Genomic DNA, 14,989 nt, shown 5'->3' with positions numbered 1-14,989 from the left:
GCAGTGGAAAAGGGAAGCAAGTACAGCAAAACAAATGTCATTACAGTTGCAAATACAGTGTTTAGTTTCATTGCTTATTTGAGTATCGTGTTCCTGTCAAAACTGCATTGCCCTGGGTGTCTGCAGGAAAATTACTGATGTCCCCCTGACTTTCTTGCAGCATTTCAGAAGTCTCTCTGTCTGTGTTTTCAGAAAAGAAAAACAACTTCCAACAACAATAAAATTCTACTGAAACTAATTTTTACTTTTCTGATTTCCAGTCAGACGTTGCTGTGATTCTGAGTCAATCACAGCCCTTGCAGGGCCTTTAATGTGGTGCTATGAACAACATTGTTTTGAGCAGCAAAGAATTTATTTGTATTACACCTCGGGTCTGCAACTCACAGCCAAGTAGTTGTATGGGAGCCACTCGTGCATCACCAGAAGCGGTTTATGTCAGAACTGCCTTTCGTTTTCCAGGCAGGAGGGCAGGTAGTGCCACGCAGACGGGTCTGTGGCTCAGCGCAGTAGCTCAGTGCCTGCAGCTACCATGGCATGTGAAGGCACTCACTGCCTCAGTGTGAGTATACCACCTGTCTCCCTGGCATCAACGTCAGGCTGCCCCAGTGCTGCAGGGAGAGGTGACACAGAGGCACAGGTAGTCCCACCAACGAGGTGACAGAGAGACAGTGCCAGATGATGACTTCAACGCCTGCCCTGTAATGCACAGCAGGAATGCCGTGGCAGTGCCACAGGAAGCTGATGATTTTCAAAGCTTGCTGTAATATACAAAGCCTTGACTATTAGTGAGCATGTCCCTAAATCACAGTTTTATAAAGATTGGAAAAACTATATTGGGAAAGTGGAGTAACATACTTTTCCTGTTCTGATAGTCCTAGGGACCTGCCTTTAGATGCCATTGGGGGCAAGATAGATGGGCCTTTGGTTTCACCCAACAGTTCTTTTTTTTCCATGTTGTTTACACTTAGACAAACCCCTATGTCTTGGTAGAATATACGTAAAAGAAGCTCTCTGATGGAGTATGAATATGTGAAGCTTTTCTGAAAGTATTGCTAAGCAAACTAAAATCAGCAATACTGTAAGGTGTGTGACAGCCTGGCTTTATGAGGTTAACAGTACCATTTTCTGTCCAGAGAGACTCAGATAAATTCATGTAACTACTGAATAATTATACACTGCTTATCTGACTGAACTTCCAGTCCTAAAGATTCATCATTTCTAGAAGGTTTGTTCAGCTACGGAAACCTTTAGTGAGACATTTTAACTGCAAGAGCACAGCCAACATCAGCTGATAAAATCTGCCATTTCCAGATCTCTAGTGCCACATAAATATTTTCTTCCCAGGGATGCAATTTTTAACACTTTCCCTGTGCTAGGAGATCGATCTTGTTCTTCTAACAGGAATTGTTAATGGGCTGTTATGGAATATTAGTTTAGGATCGCTAATGCACACAACAGTGCTTTGTTGTAGTGAGAAGATGACATTGTGTGTATTTGTAGTAATAAAGAACAGCTTTAGTTCCATGCCTACCCCAGAAAGCATGCTATAAATAATATTCTGTCCAAAGTTAACCTCACAAAATTTTGTTTTGGTTAAGGGAAATATCATGTCCCTATTTAATGCAATAATATCTACTACCATTAGTAAATGACTTGAATTTCCTTTCACATTTATGCTGCTTATAGAATAATATCATCTTATTTTTAATAAATTGATATCTTGGAAGTCTTTCCATTCTTAGTGTAGTCTAAAATTTGTAGGCTAGACAGCAATCTAATGAATCCTTAAATGTCATGACACTAACACGTAGGCAAAATTTGAGTGTCATGTTCCTGTTCAGGTTTTCCCCATCGGTGCTGTACCTGGCATTGATACCTGCTCAGAGCTTTGAAACACCCATCTTTCTCTCTGTGTGTGGTTAAATAGTCTTCAAGCTCTTGATTTCTTAGCTACAGTGTAGATAGGACTTGCACACCTGTAAGCCTGTAATACTCGGGGGGAAAAAAAAAACGTGGACATCTAATTGCTGCCATACCTGAGCTCTACCTGTGTCTCTCCCTCTCTCAGGCTCTATTCTTTAACTCCATTCAGTTCTTCACAACTTTTCTCATCAGCTCTTCTGAGTCTTAGTCATTTCTTTCCAACTACTCTCACTTTCTTCTTGTTCACCTTTATAGCTCACCCTAGACCTTCTTGTGGAAAGTGCAGCTCTGCCATTTGCCAGAATACAAATGCCTGACTGCTTTGTTCAAGGAAGCAATGCTGGACCTTTAGGTAAAGGATTTGTTTTATCAATGTGAAAACACCAGTATTTGTTGCATTGGGATTATATTGATGATTATGTTATGCATCCAAAGTCTTTTTTATCTAAGTTATTTAAGCTTAATATATGTTTTATGATAGGAACATCCAGTTTCAACCATAAAAGAGACTCTACTTCATTATAAATGTTTCCAGACCCGAGAAAGTGTATGCTTCATCTTAAATGATTAAATGGGGCATAAGCACATACCCAGAGCTGACCAGTGCTTCTATAGTGTTACAGAAGTAGGCATTGTGGAACGCTGGAACTGTATGGAAAGAAGTGCTATTCTGGAGGTGCAGGAAGAATGGTAACGTTTGACATGTCTTGAACCTTTAGGCCACTCAGAGTGAGGGTATGAGTCTGAACTCAGCACCAGTTGGGAGACTCCACCCAAAGGTAAAATGCAACAGATGAGTTGATTGAGGTCATGGTGCCACGGGGAAGAAAACTTCCCTAGATCCAGTCAAGCAGCGTGCAGTGGCAGGAGCTCTGTCTTGTATGGGACATGAATTTGATTCCTGCTCCTGCACAAGAGAGAAGGCTTCCCTCACTCCTCCTCATGCTGTGAAGCAAACTGACGGCTTGTGTGGTCTGTGCCTTATTTCTGTGAGGAGCTGTTGCTCCAGACCCAGTGTTTTGTAGAGAGACCTAGCAGGTATGATTTGTTAATCAACTCCTTGGAGGGAGCAGCTTACTGCTTGTACCTCATCACCAGAAAAAAGAGCAGTGAGATGTCGGCAGTTGACTGACCGAGTGCTGGTCTGTGCCAAGATGCATCAGCATGACATACTGCTGCATCAAGCAATAATGACATACCTGTGATGGGGGAATGTTGTTGCCTCCTCACAGCCCCAGTAGGTGTGTAGGTGCCAGACTTCATGTTTATCTTGCGCTGCTTACCAGTCCAATAGCTTATTCCTCTTTGAAGTACCTTGAAGACTGACAGTGTAAAAATAGTGGTGCTAGGCGGAGACAAGCAATCACAGTTGTAAATGGTGAAAGAGTCTAATGCTCAGAAGGTCACCCCCAGTCCTGTGAGGTGGTGGGAGATGGCTGTGGCAGAACCAGGCTGAAGCTGATGAGAGCTGTCGTTGTAGTACACCTTCCCAGATGCTTCAGCCTCCAAATGCTGTTACTACTTGTCCCTACACCCCATAAAAGCTGATATACTGGATCAATGCAAGTTTTGGAATAGGCAGCTTATTGAATTCAGCATGGCAAATGGAAAGTGATGGAACCAGAGCACAGTTGCTCTCTGGGACATTTGCAGTGTCACAGAGGTATCAGATTGTCATGTCAGCTGCTTCTGTCGAGCCAACAGGAGGACAGTGTGAAAACTGAATGTGCGGGAGCACTGCTGGTGGGAGGATAGGGAGTGCGGGGACACAATGAGGCCACTTTGTAAGATGTGATGTCACCTTCTGCACACATCTGCTGCAATTAGGAGCTGGAGTTGCTGGCTGTGGCATGGAAAGTTATTCACACACATTACAGTTCTTCATTTGGTATGTGACAAAAAAGCATCCTGTAATCTTGCCGTAAGGTTTGTGGCCAGTGCGCTACGAAGTCCTGAAGATTTTAAAAATATGTCTTGACATTAAGAGCTCTGGGATTTTCTGAGATTTTTTTCCATGTCTGGAAATGGGCATAGTTCTGTGAGCTTCCTCGCACACCACAAGAGACATTATTTGCTAGTGGATTTGTTTAGATAACAGTGAGATTCTCTTTCTAGAGTGATGAAAATTATTTCTGTCTTTGCTCTTACAAACTGAGTATTGTTTTTCAGAATCTGATGAATTACTATTAAGCCAATAACTGTCTGTGATAATAACTATAGAAACTACTAACTACATTTACAGTAGTGTATGTATGATAATTTTAGAATATGTCTTAAAGCTTTCTGCCAGTCTGTCTAATGTTCTTGGGTGATTGATTGTTATTTTGCTATCAAATTAAAGTAAAAATAAGATATGATCAGTCATGATTTGTCATTCCAACTGGAATTAGTCATTGGTCATCAAGATGCTAGTCAAATTACCTGTTTTTAAGGAATTAATTTTATTAATATATATGAACAATTTCCAACTCTATCAAACTCTTCAACAAATTCTGAAACTTTGTTTGGGTTGAATTCATCTCACCCAACTTCAGGCATTCTGGTAGTCTGGTGTCTAGTCTAGCCTAGTCACCTAAACTGCTGCTGTGAAAAGGGGTATGTCACCAGAAGATGTCCACTCCACTTGTCTCAGACCTCTGCTGTACAAGGGTCATTGTCAGGGTGCCTATCTCCATTGACTTTAAGTGAGGGCAAGCTTAGGGAGACAAATCTGGCACATTGGCTGGATCAGTCCTGTAGTCCCATGTTGCTGGGAGAAGTTGCCACATTCCAGATTCAGCAGAGGTTCCTTTGGGTCAGTACAGCTACTGGAAAGGCTGTCATGATCCCATGGGATTGGTGAGCTGTTTTCTGTGGGCTGTGGCTCAGACACAGAAATAAAGCAGAAGAAAAGTCTCAGAAGGTAGCCCTGGACATGGCTGCCCAGGGTTTCCCTGGCAGAGTGGCCATGGAGGGAGGTGCCATGTCATCGAAGCAGCTCTGTTGCCAGTCCCCTGGGGAGTTAATCCTCCATTCTGAACCTGTGGCACCGGTTTGGCATTTTTCCTTGTTGCTTTCTCAGCTTTATGTTCGGCACCGCTCCTGCTAAGTCCAAGCTCGGGTCCCCTCCGGTGCCGTAGATGTAGCAGGTGTAGGGCAAAATCCTTCCCTTCGCCTGTCGGCTTCGTGCCCCGCCGGCTGCACCGGGACGGACACGGGGGCTCCTACGGCCGGACCCGGGACCGTTGCAGAGCCTGGCTGCAGCCCACGGGCAGGATGAGTCGCCGTGGCGGCGCGGGCGGCGGCGGCAGCCGCCCCTCGGTCCCGCCGGCCCCTCCCGGCCGCCGCGCAGCGCCCGGGACAGCAGCGGGCGGGGCGGGGGGGACCCGAGCCGGTGAGGCGTGATCGCCGGAGGCCCCTCCTGCCTGCCGGGGAAGCCTTAAAGCAGCCCGACGAGACGCGGAGCCCCACACTCGGGAGCCCCGACCCACGGGCAGAAGCACCTCCCCGAGCCGAGAGCCGCTCCACTGCAACCACCGCCGTGAGTGCCGCGACGGGGCAGGACTGGGCTTGGGCATGGGGACGGGGACGGGGACTGGACGGGGACGGGAGGGATGTGGGGACGGGGACGGGAGGGATGTGGGGACGGGGGACGGGAGGGATGTGGGGACGGGGCGCGGCCCGCGCCGAGGCAGCCGAGCTGCTCCCGCCGTCGGGGCAGACGCTGACGGCGGCTCTCCCCCATCCCATCCCACCCCACCGTGCAGATGCCGGGCACCGCGAGGCTGTGGGTGTCGGTGCTGACTTTCGCCCTGTCGCTGCTGGTCTGCCTGGGAACGCTGGCAGAGGCGTACCCCTCCAAACCGGACAGCCCCGGCGAGGATGCCCCCGCAGAGGACATGGCCAGATACTACTCGGCGCTGAGGCACTACATCAACCTCATCACCAGGCAGAGGTAGGCAGAGCGGCCCGGACACAGCGTCCCCCTTTCCCGCTCCCCGGGCTGCCTTTTTCCTTGGCGAGGCTCAGAGGATGGAAGTGCGGTGTCCCCTTGGCCCTGAGTGTCTCAGTTTCCCAGCTTCTGGACACAGAGAAAGACGTGGTGCACAGAGTACCTGTAGAGAGTGACAGCCATGCACCCCTGAGTCATATCTGGGTACAGAGCTAAACTCCGACCACCCAAGCTTGCAGAAGAGGCAGGGATGTCGATGCTGCCTGTGCTCTCTCAGCCCTTTCTAGCCCTGGCACAGAGAGGCTTGCAGGCAGGAATGTGAGCCACAGGGCAGTGTACACAGGGAGAACCTCCCAAAAGGGAGAAAAAACATAACTAACCTGGGAGCCAGAGAGAGATAGATGGGGCAGCAGGAGTAGTTTCCCACTCCTCTTGCTACCATTGATTCTAGTGAAGATTTTGAGGAGAAAAAGTGCCCTTCTAGTCTTTCTAAGAAGTTGTGATATCCCAGATGCTTTGTGGTTTTCCAGCTACTCCACACAGCTTTGAGTGCCAATAAACCTACCGGTACTAACAAAAACTCTCTCAAGAGTATAAGCAAGAACCCAGTCCCAAGCTGAATGAGAAAAGAATGTGACCTAAACCTGCCTGGCTCTAAACTGACTTTCTGGGGATGACTGTGCTTGTTAAAGTAGGTGTAAGGGCTCAGTCTGAAAAAAGTGCAAGTTATTATAAAAAATCATTTTATTTGGGAGCATCTGTCCAGTTTAGCCTGTGTGATTAATAGAAGTTTCCCCTGAGGTCCCTGAACAGTGTGTGACCCAGAAGAGCTTTGACATGTTTATCTGTTTGTTTAATATCAAAACCAGATAGAGGTCTAAAATTAGGCTTTCATTTAGCTCTCTAGAAGTCTGAAGAATTGAATTAGAAGAAAGGCTATCATGCCACTGAGAGCTTTCCCTGCAAACTCATAACATTGTCTGCCAGTGGACTAATAGCATAACACAGATGAAGAGGCTGATAGAAGTACAGTTCTTATATCCCGGACTTTTAAAGCAATATTCACAACTCACTCGTGTATGACATGCTTCTGTGTGATATTCTGTGCTCAGATAACTTTTTTTGTCTAGATTACTGCTAAAATAATCTGATCCTTGAATTCTGCCTCTGGTATTCTTTTCCCGTGCGGGTGATGGGATCTCCAGACAGGTCTCTTGGCTCTTCTTTTGTTTCATTCATCTCTTATTTCAAAGGTGGTTCCTGTCTAAACCTGGGTAATATTTAAAAACAAACAAACAAACACCCCAAACTAACCAAATGTGAACTCAGCTTACTTTAATGTTGACTGTGTAGCTTTCTTCTCGCTTCTAGGAGTGAAACTGCTTTCATTCTTCTGTGTGAACTGGGTTCTGAAATGAAACAAAATAATTATTCTTGCTGAGGGATGAAACTGCAGAACTTAAATATTTTTCTTCAGGTTTCACTTAGATTTCCCACTCACCCCCTCATATTTAAAGGGACTATAATCGAAGTATAAGAAAGTACAAGAAAGCTGGCAGAAAAAACCACTCAGTGGCTATTTCAACATTTTAAAATTGACTATATAGGTTAACTAAAAAAAAAAAAGAAAGAAAAGAGTGCTGTTTCCACTATATGATGAATTCACAGTGCAAAAATAAAGTAATTGCTGTCTCTGTTTGGAAAGCTTAACTGAACTCCTGGAGGTTCCCTGTTTCGGCAGTGCCACTGTCACTTGCAAAAGGAATCGATAACTTCTGAAGCATTTTGGACTGGCCTAAGGATGATCATTTGGTCTGTTTCAACAGATGTGGTGGAAGCTTTCTCTCTTTTTACAGCTTTCTATCTTTGCCTTTTGTGCATGGTGCTGCTTGGAAGCCCTGTAACAGGGGGTGTGTGCAAGCTGTGCTCAGCTTCTCTCCAGAACTGATGCCTGCAGCCTGGCCACTGTGTGACTAGTGAAAGGGAACAGTAACAACACATTGGGAAAGGATGAAGAGATCTATGCTTTTTTCTCTTTGGCTTCATCTGTCTTGTCTTATTTGATGTTTTCGTGATGATGAACAATCTCCTGGGTTGTTTTCCTGGCTTCTGCTCTGGCCTAACCCAAGCATTTGAGTGTCATTCCCCTCTGAGCTACTGTTATTCATGGCATCTTCACCCCAGCACCCATGAAGCTTCCTCCTTCCAGACCATCTTTCTCTTCCTGTCTTTAGGCCTTGTTTGTGTGACTTTTTTGCTTCCTCCCTCCTTTGAGATCCTCCTCCTTCATATTAATCTCACTCAGAGTTAGACATCTGTGCCCATCGGTACCATGCGTTGAGGTCAGCTGAGTGAAACAGGTATTTGTAAGATGCAGGTCATCAGGCCTATTTCAGACCTTGTTTCTGATGAGATCCCTTGTTCCTTATGTGTCTGGTCTTTATGACTTAATAGAGAGCCTAAGGCAACCAGCACAGATGCAGACTCTGACAGATGTCAGTGTGTCTTTGGATTAATCCTACTGCTATTCTTAAAACTGTCATACTCCTCTACTGTGTTGCTTAGGGTTTTTTTCCAGACCTCATCTTTCCTTGAATCACTCTTCCTTCTGCTACTTGATACTACCTATACTCACTCTTGCCAATAGACCCTTTTCCTTTCTTGTTCCTTGTAGTTTGTTTATGAATCTGTGCCTCTTTTGTGCTGCAGCAAAACAGTAAGGCCATTCCTTCTGGAAATGGTTGGAACTAAAAGCTAGGCAGAGTGTATCTGAAGATGTGTCTGACTTAGGCAGTACTGATGCTCCCACTTCATGTCAACACCCTTAAATGGGGAAGGAAACAGATCTTGAGAGCCTGGGCCTTTTGTGTAGTTTTCCCAATCGGACCCTCAAGATGCTTCTGCGATCCCTCAGTACCTGTTGCTACCCTTGGGCATTGATGGGATTTGACTGTCAAGATGAAGCCTTCATAGAAAGCTTTTAGATTTTTGTTGAGTCTGAGATACTATATCCATAATCAGAATGTTTATTCTTCCATCCCTTTGACTTCAGCTAGAGTTGTGGGTTATTAGCATGCCTGAAAAGAGGAATTAATATTTCAAGCTGAGCGTAAAATCTCACCAGGTATTTTCACAAAGGTTGGAGCCTCATTCTTTTAAAGCAGTGATGATATTGACAAAAGTATTTCCCAAACTACATATAAAGGCCTGGCTTTCTGTGTTCATGTTGTTCAGAGCTGGGCAGGGTAGACAAGAGCCAAAGCATGAAGCAGCTCAAGCAAATATCTCCCACAGCATTTGCTTCAGTACGAAGAGACTGACTTTGTCCATGGCCTCTTTTTACTATGGCTGTAGCATGGTTGTTTCCCAGTGACAAAATTACAGAGCAGAGAGAAGGCTGAGGCATCAGACATAGGAAGAGGGGCTGCTCCTTGTCCAGCCCAGCTGGACACAGTCAGTGATCACCTTGTGTACAACTTTGCTGTGTGAGGATGTGGTAGATCCATCCAACACAGGGAGCAGCACAAGTCTAGCCAAGGTGCTGAGGGAAGTGATATAAAAGATATCTCCCCAATAGTCATCTTCATGATTTGACTCTCTGCAGTATAGGAGGTTGCTACTTATTTCTTATTCAGACAAAACTTTCCAAGAGACTGATGGGAGTTTTGCCCAAGTGTGAGCTCTTTGGAGCAAGTTGTTGATTTGTTAAATCAATTTCTTTAACATAATGGCAAATTAGATTACCCCGCAGCTGAAGTCCAGGTCACATATGTATTATTTGGAACAAGGAAATAGAAAGAAAGAAATCCCTTTGAGGTGAGGGAGTACAAGGTATTTGATTCAGCATCATGCTTGATTGCATTATTTTAATAACATTTTACTATGTCTGGCTGGTTCTTTTCAGATACCTGCTTTCAATCAGTTTAGATTAAGAAATTTACTTTAAAATGCTGAAATGGATGCTGTGTCTTTCTGCAGCACAAGTGATGTACTAAAATGATTAAGGCAATGTAAAAATACAAGAAGTTGAATAAAATGATTGAAAAGTGAGATACGCTTCCACTTTTCAGCAAGTCATGCCATTAACAGATGAGTGCTAGCTTTTGAAATATAGTTTGAGAAGGTCTGGGTTTTTTTTTTTCTCAAAAATCTAGATCAAGTCATTGGAGAAACATCTTGATAGTAATGGATAAAATCTAAGTCCCTAATTATACCTTTGATTTCTTTGGAATCAGAATTTCACTCAGGCAACATTCACAAAGCTGCTATCTGTTAATGTACTTCATGATTCAGACTAACTACATACACAGGTGACAAACCATGACCTTAATTCTTTCCAACCAAGGGAGCATTTGCTTATAGTTATCATTCTCAGGCTAATAAATCCTTATAGTGAAGAGCTGTCTGCCAAGGCGTCTGCTTATTGTCAATTCTGTTTTCTAAGGGAAAAAAAACCCTAACTTCCTACTCAAGAACCAGGAATTGCAGTGCTTTTAACTGTTGCAGAATGTAAAATATCTGGGATCAAAAGATGAAACAAAACAAACCCATAGAAAGATATCTGCTGTGAAACTACAGCACAAAGGGAGTTGGTGATATTCCATTTAATCAAAGAAGAACTCTGAGCTAGAAAGTTTTTTCTCCCATGGCCACGTAGTTCACAAGTGATGATTACCTTGGGGTAGCTCAGTTTTTGCAACCTACTGTGATGTGCACTGGGCAGCCCCAAATGTACTAGATATCTTTAAAAAATCTTGGCTAGTTGCTTGGATAGTACAGTATATCCGAGTTAGTTTTCTATGCATTTAATAGATAAAATGGATTTGTCAGTTACAATAAAGTAGCATCTAAAACAATGTGGAAGTTAATGAGATGGTGCTACTGGACTAATAGACAGGAATGGCATGCTTAGAGGTCACGTCATGCACAGCTTCCTCCCTGTTCCACCATGCCCACATCTGTAAAGTGCAAGGCTTTAGAGTATCCAGGAACAGCCATCAAGTTGAGAAATACTGATTGTTCTCAGTGCTATCATGTAACATGATTATGGAAAAAAATATATCCAAAGAAATATTGAAGGGTGAACATTTTCTCACATGGCTAAATCAGTTAAGCTAAAAATACCTGGTGAAAGCTGCTCAATTCAGTTTTTCCAAAAAGATTTGTTTAATAGTTCCGTGCTTAGTCTTTATTTTAGAAAGCTGATGTATAAAAAATATGCTGTTTTTCCTCTTTGCTTAGATATGGAAAGAGATCAAGCCCAGAGACACTGATCTCAGACCTCTTGTTGAGGGAAAGCACAGAAAATATTCCTAGATCCAGGTATGTATGAAGAGGTTTTGCGATGGCTTTCACTTCTCTTTTAGATATACCAGTTTAATTTGTTATCAATAAATATGTGTAACAGGGAGAAAACATATGCCATGAACAGCCAGGTAAACACACCCTGAAAAAACATTTTAAATTCCTTTTACTGTTAAGAACTAGCACCATAGATGAAAGCAAGTGAAGAAATGCCTTATCAGCTATAACGTAATCCAGAATCCTAATTTCTTGATTTTGGGAGCAGCCCATAGCTGCTGTATGGAGGAAGGGAAGTATTCCCGCAGTGCTTGCCTCTTACTGGGCTTTATTACAGAGTTGTATGCTGATGGCTGATGATACATTATAGCCTTCAAAATGTCACATTTCTACTCATTTACTACTCAGATTTTTTTCTCTTAAGATGCATGAGTGGAAAATAAGTACATATGTTAACATACACAATTGCATGGCTATGGCTGGTCTTCAAAATACTGTATTTCACATTGGATTTGTACCTAATATTTTACAAAGGGAAAAAAGACCTTTATACTTGCAATTGCACTTGGTTTAAAATAACAGTGGTGTTTCAAGAAACAGTGAGATTTCAAATGTACATACTGTATTTATCTAGTTAGGTAATGACACTTCAGCTAAATGTAAGACACTGTTGCAGTGGCTACAGTTTACATAGCTAAAATTAAGTATGTTGAAGAAGTTAAGATATGGAGATTTTTATCTCATGAAAGAAAACACTGGGTTAAGTTTTGCTTACAATCAAGCACGAATGAGCTCAGTTTAAGCCTTCATCAATAGCTTGAAGTTTGATGATAATACTTCTACTGCAGAAATAAATGTTTTATGCAGCAGTCATCACAGGAGTCAACAAGCAAATGCTCTGCATTTTCATCAGCTATGCAAAGGCTCAATTAGACTAGTTAAGTACTTAAGCATAATGGTCTGTAGCACTGAACTTAGGGCACGATCTTGACCTAAAAGGCAACCGGATTTTCTACTGCCATCAAGGGAGATTGTCTGTGAGACTGATGGTTCTCTGCGTAGGGACACCATTGAATTCTGGTTTGATGACTAGCTGCAGCTGTGGGGATGCAGTTTTCTCTGCAGATGCTTATGTAAAAAACTACATGGAGTGCAGTGAAATGTATCAGACTATTTTGTGTTTGGTAATGACAAGGCAGAGCCCTCACATAATGGGAAATTTCCGCTGCCATGAATTTGAGGCAACACACAGGGTAGTACAAAGTCTGTAGTTTTCACCCCTTCATCGCAAAACTTTATGATTATTATTATTGTTTCAATAATGCTGTCTAAAACACACCAGGGAGCAAAAACTCATGAGCAAAATAACAAACTACTCTGCATTCAAGATCACAAATTGATGAGAAGCAGATTTTTATTTCATACCCCCTGCAACAGCACTTTAAACTGAGCGTGATATTTGTCATTGATCGATGACGATTATGGGAGTACTGGGAACAATGATGTCTAGTTTCTTATGGATATGTTTTCTAGGATAAAACTGTGTATGGATTCTGAACACTGCTCCGGCTTTTTCTTCTATGTGAGGACATAACTAAATCTTTCTACTCAGTCCTATGTTTCATGGCACATCAAGAACTTAATATCTTTGAGATATCTGTACCTGTCTCTGACTTGATTGAAATTGCCTAGAGGGTTTGAAAACTGCTTGGGAAATTAGGGAAGCCATGCAGGGATAGACAACTGGACACACAGTAAACAGGCCCAGGTGTAAATCGGCTGCCTAAGCCTTCTTGGCTTATGTTGTAGAAATAGTTATGTATGCAGTCAGTTACGGAGCAGATGTAATTTGCATTCAGTGAATCAGTGAGAGACATTCTTGGTGAGCTCTCCAGAATAAACTTTGTAATAAACAACTTAACTGTAAACAGCTTGGCTGGCCTGGTTTGACATTTCACTTTTGCTGACTATGCCCCAAAGTATTTTTCAGTCTAGGTCTGTGTTTGACCATATTTAGAAAGTTTAGAGAGATTCTTATAGAAACCAGACAAAATATAAGAAGTTAAGGAATAAAAAAAAGGAGGCACATTGACACTACTACAAGTATTTTTGTGACAAAAACATGTGAAATGGAACGTTTCTGATCTTGTTGAACCTGTGAAGTCATGAGAAAACTTTTAAAACTCAATAACAGTATGTGTCTCCCCTACTACTGCCTTCTTAAAAGTCAGGATCTAGTGTGAAGTAGTCATCTAGACTGCCTTTGCTGTCAGTTGGAGGGACAGATATCTTGAAAATCAGCCTTCCACCTGAAAACAGGCAGCATCAATTGCCCTCTCAGTGTCAGTGTGCCCCCTGTGACTGTGAAGGAAGTCTAGATGTCCAACTTTTAGATGGCAAAAAATAAGGCAAATGCCTCTTGTCTCTCCCCATGTTCTCCACTGTTGACTTGCTGTGTAGATGGAACAGCTATTTGCAAGCAGAGGACCTCTAGATCAAAGCCTGCCCTCAGCAGCTTTTTCAACATGTATTTCAAATGTTTAATATTGAGCAGTGAGATCCTGCAGCAATATTTTAACATGATGACTGTGGGCTTTTTTTGAAAGTTCTAACAGCATGATTTTTGTGGTTTTGATTTTGACTCAGTTAATTTTCTGTGGAAGCTGTTTACTCCTGAGTAAGAGCAAAAAAGGTATCCATTTCTATTTTAACATATCATAGTTTTCTAGATGAATTTCATTAAATACTTCTTAATGGCATAAAACAGCTTTGCAGTGAGTCTCAATGGAGTAAAAACTTGCCGTCTAGGTAACAATATGGAGAGGCAAGTTCTGGCGCCAAAGTATAGACATTTGGCCAACCAGGATGCCTCTGCTTTGCTGGGAGTTCCGTATACAATCCTCAGCTGCAAATACACATACGTATTCCTTACTGCTGTGATTATAAAAATGAAAATTTTAGGTGGTTCTAAATTCATACCTTTTTCAGAAAAGGCTTGAAAATGTGTTTAACCTTTTTTTTTTTTTAATTCATAATGTGCATTGCAGGTTTGAAGACCCTTCGATGTGGTGATGGGATTTTCAGCACATCGTCAAAACTTTTCCTAGTTTTCAGTTCCTACTCCACGCCTCTGAAGCAAATCATAGCGTCATTCCCGGTGCATGCAGCCATTGTACTGAATTCTGTGGAGTTTTTTCCTGCATTGTATTTGTATATACCTTTATTTAAATAAATTATTTGTGCATTCCAAAATACAACACACTAAATGAAACAAGCAACCCTGTCATTGATATAGCAAAGAGTTGTTTTAAACTATTAAAAGTGAATTATAACCTCCTGGCAGTCTTAAGTAGTATGGACAACAATGGGGTCACAGTTATTATAGTAATTAATGTGCAAACTAAGATAAGGACGCCATTTCTTGCAGCCTCAGACTCAGCTCAGCAGCTTGATTTATACAAAATAATTTATGACAGACTGTGTAGTTTGGGAAAGTAATGTTCCGGGAGGTGGTTTTTTCAGTCACCATACAAAAAACTGACTTAGTACTCACATTGACAAATGCATTAAAATGAATAGCATTTTCAAAAAACGGAGGAATAAGTCCCTGCTTAATTCAGCTAACTCCTCAAAACTGGTTTGAAGCTTGACTGTAAGCCTGAACTTGGAATTTTAAATGAAACAGATGTAGCATCTTTGCTTTGGCAGTATGCAAAGCAGCAGGAAACAATATCTAAAGTAACTCATAAACCAGGACAAATCTACAACTATTTGTGCCAGATGAGACATTTAACATTGCCTAAAGGCTTATAAACAAGCACACTGATAAATCAC

The 14,989-nt window shown here is 42.5% G+C and overlaps 1 protein-coding gene across 1 annotated transcript; it reads left to right on the top strand.

The window, feature by feature from the left end:
* Nucleotides 1-5,362: 5,362 nt before the first annotated feature.
* NPY (neuropeptide Y) lies at nt 5,363-14,387 on the top strand. Its single transcript, XM_061997096.1, has 4 exons — nt 5,363-5,443; nt 5,670-5,857; nt 11,096-11,176; nt 14,203-14,387. The coding sequence occupies exons 2-4, from the start codon at nt 5,670-5,672 to the stop codon at nt 14,225-14,227; spliced, it is 294 nt and encodes a 97-aa protein (XP_061853080.1). The 5' UTR covers nt 5,363-5,443; the 3' UTR covers nt 14,228-14,387.
* The last annotated feature ends 602 nt before the right edge of the window (nt 14,388-14,989 follow it).

The sequence above is a fragment of the Colius striatus genome, chromosome 5 (genome assembly GCF_028858725.1).
Source record: "Colius striatus isolate bColStr4 chromosome 5, bColStr4.1.hap1, whole genome shotgun sequence".
Classification (NCBI taxonomy): Eukaryota; Metazoa; Chordata; class Aves; order Coliiformes; family Coliidae; genus Colius; species Colius striatus.
This window is presented reverse-complemented; position numbering and strand designations above follow the sequence as displayed.